Source organism: Kogia breviceps, chromosome 11 (assembly GCF_026419965.1).
Source record: "Kogia breviceps isolate mKogBre1 chromosome 11, mKogBre1 haplotype 1, whole genome shotgun sequence".
Lineage (NCBI taxonomy): Eukaryota > Metazoa > Chordata > Mammalia > Artiodactyla > Physeteridae > Kogia > Kogia breviceps.
Window position 1 is genome coordinate 24020482 of NC_081320.1, and position 11908 is coordinate 24032389.

The 11908-nt window shown below is 39.8% G+C and overlaps 1 protein-coding gene across 1 annotated transcript in view; it reads right to left on the reverse strand.

Annotated features, from left to right (window-relative positions):
• Window positions 1–8638, reverse strand: part of SLC4A5 (solute carrier family 4 member 5) — a 99441-nt gene extending 90803 nt beyond the window's left edge. Inside the window, exons 1-2 of the mRNA XM_059079907.2 lie at window positions 8560–8638; window positions 3394–3564 (exon numbers count right to left, since the gene is read on the reverse strand). Of these exons, the coding sequence (XP_058935890.1) occupies window positions 3394–3564; window positions 8560–8638 (250 nt within the window). The remainder of the gene's footprint in view (window positions 1–3393; window positions 3565–8559) is intronic.
• Window positions 8639–11908: the final 3270 nt, after the last annotated feature.

Sequence of the window (11908 nt, forward strand, 5' to 3'; positions counted from 1 at the left end):
AAGAGAGACTTCCCTGGTGGCGCAGTGGTTGAGAGTCCGCCTGCCGATGCAGGGGACACGGGTTCCAGCCCTGGTCCGGGAAGATCCCACATGCCGCGGAGCAACTAAGCCCGTGCGCCACAACTACTGAAGCCTGCACGCCTAGAGCCCGTGCTCCGCAACAAGAGAAGCCCCTGCAATGAGAAGTCGACACAATGCAACCAAGAGTAGCCCCCACTCGCCGCAACTAGAGAAAGCCCGTGTGCAGCAACGAAGACCCAACGCAGCCAAAAACAAACAAACAAACAACAAATAAATAAATAAAAAGAAATGGGAAAGAAAGACCCCATGAAATCTAAAGCCTTTGGAACCATATGAGGCTCAAACACCTGGCTAAAAAATAGCCCTTCTCTCCCTTACTGCTCATCTTGGGGTGGTTTTGATCTTTTAGTGACCCTAGAGTTGTTCAATACTTGGCAAGCAGAAGACCTTAACACTTTTTCACACCCCTCCCACCAGAAGGATCTCATAAGCTTCTCAGTACCAGTGATGGCAGCCAAACCAGATATCCACTCGTAAAGGAGTGCAGGGGGATAAAAAATCCAACTGCTATGGCGTATCATATTATGGTGTAACTACTACCTACCTATCCCTGTCATCATAAGGAAATTTGGCTGCTTAAAAGGATAAAATTCTCAGCCCATATCCAACATGGTGACTGACCAGTGATAACTTACAAAGGACAGTAGTGTAGTGGAAGGGGCACACACATGTTTTAGAGTCTACAGACTTGTTTTCAAATTCTAGTTTCACTGATTACCGCTGTATCACACTACATCTCTTCAAACCTTGATTTCCCAATCTGAAGATGGGGATAATAATATCTCCTTTTTATTAACACTATACATTTAGTTAACAAAATTACAATGAAATGCCATTTCATGGTACAAATTCTTGTCATTGTTTTGTGAGGCAGGAACTAAAGGAGTCACCTGTCAATCCTTCATCTTCACAGCCTGCTTTACTCTCAGGACTAGCTATGTCTAGCCACCTGCCTAGCCAGCACCCACACCCTCCATTCTGCATGGTTCCCCTCTTCTGTAGAGGTAGGTCTCACTTGGACTTTGTGGCCAGCTAGACCGCCTGCCTGGGCTGTCTGAATGGATTCATAGAATAGACAGGACACTCAGAGAGGGAAAACACATGTGGTCAGTTGCCCTACAGTAAAGAAAAGTGGCAGATTCAGGCAATTATCTAGATGATGCAGTAAAATTACTTGGGCACTGTTTTGTTTTCCCTTCCTTGGGTCATTGTTACTGACCCTGGGATGTGGTGGAGCAGGGTGTATATTTGCATCATACACACAATGCCCTGTTTGGTTTGAAAGAAGTGAAGGACTGAGGGGTGAACCTCTACTACCCCTAAGAGAATGGCCAGAACAAGCTCAAGCTCAGCCCCCATGGGCTACAGAAAACTCGCGGTGGCTGTTGACTTTGCTAGCAGGCTTTGTGGCTCCCTTAAGTCAGCATGTCTGGAACTGTGGTCTGGAAAGTATTCTTAGGGGTAGGTGGGATCTATTAGAATTTTTTAATTTCATGTTTCCATTTTGATGATAATCTTAAAAAGATTTCTTTCATTAGATATAAGGGCAAAACTCTTCTGTTGTTATAACTCAAAAATGTAAGATACTTTTATGGAATAAAACCTTAAGATATTATTTCTCAAATGGGGATTTTTATGGTCTCCTGTGGCTCTACAAATGTACAAATGCATTTTCATGGGTCCACAACCCCTTTTCCCTTTAAAAGGGGTTCTTACTTTACCCCAGCTTGAAAGACATGGCCTGAAATTTCCTGTCCTCCTAGGCCCTCCCATTCTCTCCCCTGTTCCACAGCCATGCCATGTGACGTGCATGGGAATAGCAGGCTGTGAAGAGAATGAAGTGAATGTGCAAATGTACCAAAGTATTCTCCATTCCCTCCCCTTTGGTTTCCAGTTAAAACCAGTGTCACCTTAACCAGAAACCACCAAAACAACATAAAATCCACCATTCATGACCACTTTCTGTGATGCACCATGTTGCATCAACAAATACCATTTATTAGACCTCCTCCAAACCCTTCGATCAGAGAGCACCAGCTCTAACCCACTTTCCTCTTCCCTGACTCAGGAAGGATCCAGCAGACTCAACTTTGAAAGGGTGACTTCATTTCTGAATGTGGTGGGGTTACAGGAGCATGCCCCAGAGACTGAGTGGGAGGCATTAGATCCAACTTGGGGAGCAGGCCTTCCCACCAGGCTTGCCTTCCTTTGGGCCTCTGATATGTCTACCCCTGAACATGTATGTGTGCACAAGCCTGTGTGTGCATGTTTGTGTGTATGTATGCACATGCATATTTTAATCAAAGCTTATCTCTTAAACTACACACCTCCAAAGGACTCCCCATTAACCCCTCTCCCAGTAGGCACATTTACTTTGGAAAAGTCACAGGCCTTGGCAGACTTGGTGCCAACGACAGCAGTTGTTCAGGGCGGTGCAGGGTTGAGGGTGACTCGATGGCGTTCGCAAGCGTGTATGTCAGGTCTCCTACAGGAATGTTAACAGGCTGTTACTGCCTCTGACATTCTTTTGAAGGTTTAGATGGTAAAATAATTCATTTTGCCTTGCTCAAGATGGTGGAACTATATAGTAGAAACCAATTAGGTACCATTTATTACGCAGATTTGGAATATGCTGCAGGTGAAATCATGTCCCTAGAAACAGCGAAGGCTCAAAAGGATAAAATGTCACAGTTGTGCTCTAATCTTTTCACTCCGCTTAAGATTGATAACTTTTCTTTCCACAGGAAAGAACACAAGACTGATTTTTAACCAGCCCAGAACTGATTTCCTCAACAGCAGAGGAAGGCCTCAGGGGCTCTGCTGACCTGGGAGAAAGCCTCCAGGACTCTGCAAGCTGAGGAGCAGGGTGCCCGGACAATTCCAGACCATCCTTTCAAGCTCAGGTGAAGAGCGAGGGTGGCAGGAATGCAATAAGGAATTCAGTTTACTGAGCACAACACCTCACGCCAGACGTTCGTGTTTGTTATTGGCTCTTCGGGCAAAGGCTGTGTGGCCCCTATAGGAATTTGGAAACAGGAAATAATTCTGAGAATTAAACTGTGAAATCAAGGCAGAATGGATCAGAGCAGAGTTCTCAAAGTCACCAGAGAGGGACAGGGGCTCAGCCTGACTAAAGGGGTCCCTAAGCAGAGAGGCTGGTCTGCCGTGGCAGCAGAGCAGAGGGAACCAAGAGGCCTGAGCAACGTGGGGCGTTCCTCACATTCTCCAGAGAATTCTCCTGCCCTGCCCTGCCCTGCCCCATCTGGACCACGCAGCAGATGGCTCCCCAGAATGGTCCCCTCAAGAACTCACGTGTCCTGATGACATGATCCACAGTGCTGCCTGCACTGGCCAGCCCCTGCTGCGGCTTGTCTGGCCGCAAGCCCCAGTGGACCTTTTGCAGGCCTGAAAGTTGTCCCTTCTGGTCTCTTTTTCTGTGAGGGCAACTGGGGACTGAAAGCCCAATGTGGATGGAACGGCAGTCTGTGGGCACAGAATAAAAGAGAAGGTAGGTAGAGTTACTGAAAATTGGCATTTCTCCTTAATATTTTCCAGTTACAAAGAGCTGAGGCCACTGAAGAAGATCAGAAGACATATAGGATTCCTGGATGGGGCCACTGGGCTTGATAGAATTCCAATTCTGAACCAACTCCCCAGTTGCTGGAAGGGAGACCCTTGGCCCTATAGATAGAATTCTGTCAGAATGAGCAGAACTCCCATCTCCCCATTCTTGCTAGTCCAGAGCAGCAATAAACACATATGGTTTGTCCAGGAGAGAGGCCCTCGGTGGGCCACAGATTTAGTTCAAAATGCCAAGCCCCAGTTTCATTTGTTATGGGAAAGCCATATGCATTTCCATCAAGGGCCAAGGACTGTGTGAACTACTACTCATCAGAGAAGTGAGTTATTAAGGATTTCTCAAAGCTGGTTTTGTAAACTAGAATTTTCAAGAACTAGAGCTACCAATAACCCTAATTCAGAAGTCCACTAAGAAGCCTGGCTGCTATGTAAATCCCCCACTAACTCTGTGCACAGAGGCAGCTAGAATTCCCTCAGACCTCAGGAAGGACGTTCTGCCACCAGTTTCTCATCCGTATTGTCCTTAGTTGGTCAACAATTTTTAAAATAATTAATAGTCTTTTTAGTACAATTTTAGATGTACAGAATAATTGAGCAGATAATACATGAAGTTCCATATACCCTACCATATGCCACCTCCAGTTTCCCCTATTATTTTTTTAACTTGGGATGTGATTGACATATAATATTGTATTAATTTAAGGTGTACAACATAATGATTTGATATACATATATCTGCAAAATGACTACCACAATAAGTTCAGTTAACATCCATCACCACACATAGTTACAAATTTCTTTTCTTGTGATGAGAACTTTCAAGATTTAGTCTCTTAGCAACTTTCAAGCATACAATACCCTATTGTTAACTACAGTCACCATACAGTACATCACATCCCCATGACTAATTTATCTTATAACTGAAAGTTTGTGCCTTTTGACCACGTTCACCCAATTCCTCACCTCCCACCCCCAGCCTCTGGTAACCACCAACCTATTCCCTGTTTCCATGAGTTTGGATTTTTAGATTCCATGTATAAGTGAGATCATACAGTCTTTGTCTCTCTGTCTAAGACACTTAGCATAATGTCTTCAAGATCCATTCATGTTGCAAATGACAAGATTTCTTTCTTTTTTATGGCTGAATAATACCATATGTATATCACATTTTCTTTAACCATTCAACTGCTGATGGACACTTAGGTTGTTTCCATGTCTTGACTATTATAAATAATGCTGCAAAGAACATGAGAGTACAGATACATTTTCAAGATAATGATTTCATTTCTTTTGGGCATATACCCAAAAGTGGAATTGCTGGATCGTACATTAGTTCTGTTACTAATTTTTGAGGAATCTCCATACTGTTTTCCACAGTGTCTGCACCAATTTGCATTCCCACCAACAGTGCACAATGTTTTCCTTTTCTCCACATCCTTGCCAACATTTGTTATCCCTTGTCTTAGATGATAGCCATTCTAACAGTTGTGAGGTGATATCTCATTGTGGTTTTAATTTGAATTTCCCTGATGATTTACTGATGTTGAGCACATTTTCAAGTACCTGTTAGCCATTTGTATGTTTTCTTTGGAAAAATTTCTGTTCAGTTTCTCTTCCATTTTTAAATTGTATTTCTGTTTTGTTTTGTTTTTCTATTGAATTGTATGAATTCTTTATATATTTTGGGTATTAACCTTTTATCAGATATGTGATTTGCAAATATTTTCTCCCATTCTGTAGCTTACCTTTTCATTTTGTTGATAATTTCCTTTGCTGTGCAGAAGCTTTTTAGCTTGATGTAGTTTAACTTTGTTTTTTATTTTGTTGCCTTTGCTTTTAATGTCAAATTTTAAAAAATAATTGCCAAGACTGATGTCAAGGAGATTACCCCTTATGTTTTCTTCTAAGAGTTTCATGTTTTCAGGTCCTACGTTTAAGTCTTCAATCCATTTTGAGTTGGTTTTTCTGTATGGTGTAAGATAGGGGTCCAGTTTCATTCTTTTGCATGTGGCTGTCAAGTTTTCCCAATATCATTTATTGAAGACACTATCCTTCCCCCATTGTATATTTTGGCTCCTTTGTTGTAAATTAATTGACTATATATGTGTGGGTTTATTTCTGGGCTCTCTATTCTGTTCCATTGATCTATATGTCTGTTTTTATGCCACTACCATACTGTTTTGAATACAGTAGTTTGTAATATAGTTTGAAATCAGGAAGTGTGATCTTCAAGCTGTGTTCTTCTTTCTCAAGACTTATTTGGTTATTCAGGGTCCTTTGTGGTTTCATATGAATTTCTGGATTGTTTTTTATATTTCTGTGAAAAAAATCATTGAAATTTTGATTGGGATTCCATTGAATCTGTAGATTGTTTTGGCTAATATGGACATTTTAACAATATTAATTCTTCCATTCTATGAACATGGAATATCTTTCCAGGCATTTGTGTTGTCTTCAGTTTCTTCCATGAGTGTCTTACAGTTTTCAGTGCACAGATCTTTTATCTCCTCAGTTAAATTTTTTCCTAGGTATTTTATTCTTTTTGATACAATTGTAAATGGAATTGTTCCTTAATTTCTCTTTCTGAAAATTCATTGTTAGTGTATAGAAATGCAGCTGATTTTTGTATATTGATTTTGTATCCTGCAATTTTAATTTTAAAAAATTATTTTAGTTCTAACAGTTTTTTGGTGGAATTTTTAGCATTTTCTATTTATAATATCATGCCATCTGCAAATAGAGACAGTTTTACTTCTCCCTTTCCAATTTAAAATTTTCTTCTTCTTGCCTTTTATTTCTTTTTCTTGCCTAATTGCTCTGGCTAGGACTTCCAGTACTATTTTGAATAAAATTGGCAAGAGCGGGCATCTTTGTTTTGTTCCTGATCTTAGAGAAGAGCTTTCAGCTTTTCATTATTGAGTATGATGTTAGCTATGGGCTTGTCATATATGGCCTTTATTATTTTAAGGAATATTCCCTCTATAGCCAGTTTGTTGAGTTTTTTTTAAAATCATGAATGGATGTTGAATTTTGTCAAATGCTTTTCCTGCATCTATTGAGATGATCATATAATTTTTATTCTTCATTTAATTAATGTGGTGTATCACATTGATTGATTTGTGGTAAAAATTTTCCCTAGGGCTGGTCAACAGCTATTGATCATTATGACTATTTTTGAAGCCCAAGAATAGCAGCTAAAATTTGAAAGTCTGTGGCAGAGTGGGAAATTGGACTTTGTGTTCTTACATCAAGATCTACACTAACTTTGTGAGGGTTTTTCTTGGGGGGGTGTTGTTTTGTTTTTGTTTGTTTGTTTTCTTCCCCTGGAGGAGAGGGATGCCTGTTGGCTCAAACTCCTGAAACTGACATACTAGATGCCTGGGCATCACTGACTGCACATATCACACTGAAACCACATGAAGCTGAACCTTGAAGAAGCATGTCTAAGCCTTTTAGAGATATGTTGAATGTCCACTCTGGCGAGCAGATTCTGTGTTAGTCTATGCTGGCTGGTGCATTACTAGGCACTGGAGAGTAAGGTTACATGGATGTCAGTGTCCAAATCTCTTTAGAACCCCAGCTCACTGCCACCTTATCCTACTGCTTGCTCTTCTGGACCCTCAATCTCTCGTGGGTGTAATGAGAAATTTGAGGTAGATATCTTTATGAAGCACAGCCTCACTTCCTAGTGAACCAGTATCAGAATGACTGGTGCATCTCCTTCCTTCTCTCTCCTACACTGAGCCTGAGCAAGCTGTAATTTGAGGTAAGCCATGGACGCCAATATTTAGAGATAAGTAGTTCTACTCTAAAGGTTTAGCATATTTGGTTCTTTCAATGATGAGTTCCTATTCTCCACCTTTGAGGCCAGGAATGGAAATGAGAAGCAGCAGATGTATCAGAAAAGCCTCTACCAAGAGTTAGCTGCCCTGGGTGCTCCCTGGCTTGTTCTTCACCTGCTGGCCATGCACATCTGCCTTTCTGGGACTCAGTGTTCTCACCAATAGTGCAGGAATAAAAATTCTCTACTGGCTAGGCATGGTTCTTGAGAAGACAGAATGGAATGGTGAATGGGAACATGATTTTGAGAATTGTGAGGGGTTATACAAACAAAGAGCACCCTTTTTAAAAAAATCAGGGGATGGTTGTCAGGGAAATATTTTCTTTCTGCCCTGGATTTAATTTGTCTCATTTTCTCCACTATAACCATCAGAGTGTGGCTGTTTAGCTGGTGAACTGTAGGGAATCACTAGCCCACCCCCAGCTTGTTTCTTTGCTCTGCAGGACCTCTCTTCTTACTGTGAACATCTTGTAGTTTGGCTCAGGACAGTGCCAGCTCCTCGCTGCATTCTTCTTCATCAACAGCCCCAGAGTGGATCTACACGTTCCTTAGCTCAGGAAGCATCCAGCTGGACAGGCAGATTACTGTCTCCCTCAAAAAGGGCTGGGGTAGTGCCTCTTCATAAACTCTGTGGCTGCTTTTCTGTAGAATGTAGGATGCTTAGGGTCTCTGAGTGAGCAATTCTGGAGCAACAAAAATATCCCTATTCAATATCCTCTTTCACTGGTTTTACCTGAGCTGCCATTTTTAGAATCTATAAAAAGTTGATATTTGGCATTTAGTATGATTTGTAGAGCTTGTAAAATAAGTGAGTTTAATTTTGTGTTGGAGAAGCTATGCCATAATTCTAGTACCAGTTACCTGCCTCCAACCTGACCACGTGGTCCCTTTAAGACATGGTTAAGGCTGGTCCCACCAGATCTAGAGGAGACACTGTGGATGGGTCAGGGAAAGGGACCAACTATCTAGTTTCCACAGCTGGAAGGGCTGTTATAAAGATATCCAAGGAATTCCCAGACCCTCCGAGAATTTGCTTCAAGTTCTCAAGGTGACCTTACCTTCCTGATCCTGAGATCGCCTCCTGTAGTTAGTGGGGTCCAGCTTCCCTACCCCAGCCTTTTCCTCCTCCACCTTCATAACTATAAAGTAAAAGATGAACACAGCCTCAAAATGTATATGACACAAAAAAGTAAAATTTCAAGGAGAAATGGTCAAATTCATACTCATAGCCGAAGATTTTAGTGCAGATGAAAAAAATTAAGACAAAAGAACATATAAACAAATTGAGGAAGCTCAAATATATATATGTTGGGGAGATATATATATAAGAGAACACACTTCTTTTTCAAGTACAAATGGAACATTTACAAAGAGAGCACATATACTAGGTCTCAGGAAAGCCTTAGTAAATTTTAAAGAATCTGTATCATACTTCTACAGTAAAAAAAACTAAAACCAAAAAAACCCAAAACTATACAGATTATCTGTGGGTTCTGCATCCATGAATTCCACCAACCATGAACCAAAAATATTTTAAAAAAATATTCCAGAAAGTTCCAAAAAGAAAAACTTGAATCTGCCACACACCAACAACCATTTACATAACATTACGTTGTATTTATAACTTTTTACATAGTATTTACATTGTTAGTTATTATAAATAATCTAGAGATGATTTAAAGCATACAGGAAGAGGTACCTTGGTTTATACACAAATACTATGCCATTTCATATAAGGGACTTAAGCATCGCAGATTTTGGTATGGAATGGGCAGTCCTGGAACAAATTCCCCACAGATACCAAGGAATGACTATATATAAAAATAAATATATAAATATATATTTATATATGTGTATAATAAATATATATACATATATTTGGAAACTAAAAATAATTTCCAATGATGGGCTTAACAGGAAATCACAGTGGAACTTATTACATATTTAGACTTGAATTACAACTTGAAACTTGTGGGATACAATATACTTTGAGAAAAAGGGGAGAAAGGAAAGAAAGAGGGAGGGAGAGAGGAAAGTAGAAGGAAAATAAGTGTGATAAGCATTTAAATGAAAAACTTAGAAAAGAAAGTAGAAGAACATAAATATAAAAGATGAAAGCAACAAATAATGAAATAGAAAACAACTGAGCATAGAGATGGTTAATAAATCTAAAGGCAATTATTTGAAAAGATTGTTAAAATAGGCAAACCATGCAAGACTAATCAACAAGAAAACAGAATATTCATACGTAAACAACATTTGGAATGAAAAAGGGATGTAACTAAAAATATAGTAGAGAATTTAAAAATTATAAGTGAATGCCATGAAAAACTTCATGCCAATACATTTTAACTTAGATAATAATAACAGCTACTGTTGCAATGTTCCAGGCATTATTTTAAATGCTCTGTTCTACATGTATGACTTACTTGAATCTTCACTATAAGTAACATTGTTGTTCCCATTTTACAGATGAGGAAACTGAGGCACAGAACACGTAATTGACTGCTCAAAGGGGGGAACAGCAATTCAAACCCAGACTGCCTGTTTCTGGAACTATAGCTCTTAGTCACAAGGCTAATAAACAGATAGTTGATTAGAAAAGTAATAGAAATGATCAAATAACTTTAAAGAATTAGAAACTCCGAATTAACCAATAACTGAAATGGTTATGGGTAAGGCATCACAACCAGTCATATATTGATAATTATTGAAGCTGCTTTGTAGGGACAAAAGGATCATCATATTATTTTTTCTATTTTTATTAAGTTTGAAAATTATCTGTAATGAAAAGAAAAATAAACACCAGGAGCATATAGGTTTTTTTAAATGTTTTATCTGAACCTTCAAGTATATATAGTCTCTAACTTATACAAAATTGTTCTCAAAAGTAGAGAAAGGGGAGTTGGAGGTAGTCATTACACCTGAACACCAGGATAGAGGATGGGGCCGAAAACAGGAGAGTTGGTTGAAAATCTTCATAAGGACTAAGTTAAACCCTCAGATCTCGCTCCTACGTTCAGTCTCCTAGAATGGCTCCCCTATCCCAGAAGATGGAAAAGTTAACTCAGATGGCCCTTGGATAGTTGAGAGCAAGAAGATGTCACTTCACTGGGGGGGGAGGGGGAGGATTTAATTAAAGATTAAATTAAATTAAATTAAAGATTAAATTCACTCAGCCCTCTCCTAGAACAGTAATGAAGCTTACACACTCAGGCAGGAGACTGGAGGACTTAAAGATTCTGACATTTTGGAGATCTCTAACAAAATGGTTAGGGCTCCACCCAATTGCCCACCTTGAGTCTATCATTCAAGAAGTCCAGGCTGTCAAACAGCTGTTTAGCATCTCCACTCCAAATTCTGATGATGGCCAGCAGAATCACCAGAATGACACAGACCAAAACAAACAGGAAAAGACAAAGTCCAAGAAAACAGGAGAACTGCGAGCAGCCAAAGAACCACTTAACAACCATATAATTAACATCTTCAAGTGGACTAGAAAAAAAACATTGTATCCATGACAAAAAGAAAAACAGAATGCTATAAACCTGGAACTTTTAAAGAATAAGAAAGAACTCTTGGAAATTAAAGAGATGTTAGAAGAACAATACAAGAGTTGGAACATGAAGTTGAAAAAATACATCCGATAATAGAGCACAAATACAAAGAAAACTTTTAGGAAAATGACAAGGAAATCAGGGGATCAACCCAGGGGTTCCAAAATCAAAGTAGTAGGAGTTTCTGAAAGAGAAATCAGGAAAAATGGTAGAGAGGAAATTATTAAGAAAATGACATAAAAACACTTCCCAGAAGTGAAGGATTTGAATCTCCTGATTGAAAGGGGCTGCTGAGAGCTCAGAAAAATATTTTTTTAAAAAAAATCCACTCTAGGACTTCCCTGGTGGCTCAGTGGTTAAGAATCCTCCTGCCAATGCAGGGGACACAGGTTGGAGCCCTGGTCAGGGAAGATCCCACATGCCATGGAGCAACTAAGCCCATGCTCCACAACTACTGAGCCTGTGCTCTAGAGCCCGTGAGCCACAACTACTGAAGTCCACGCACCTAGAGCCTGTGCTCTGCAACAAAGAGAAGCCACCACAATAAGCCCATGCACTGTAATAGAGTAACCCCCACTCTCCGCAACTAGAGAAAGCCCATGTGCAGCAATGAAGAAGACCCAACACAGCCAAAAATACATACATACATATATACATACAAAAAATCCACTCCAGCTCACATCACCATGAAGTTTTAGAATATTATATATAAAGAGAAGACCTTAAAAGCTTCCAGAATAAGAATATAATTCACCTACAGAGAATCCACCATGAAAACTGACATTGATTTCTGAATAGCCACAGTGGAAGCTATAAGACAAGGGATTCATGCCTTTAAAACTAAGGAAAA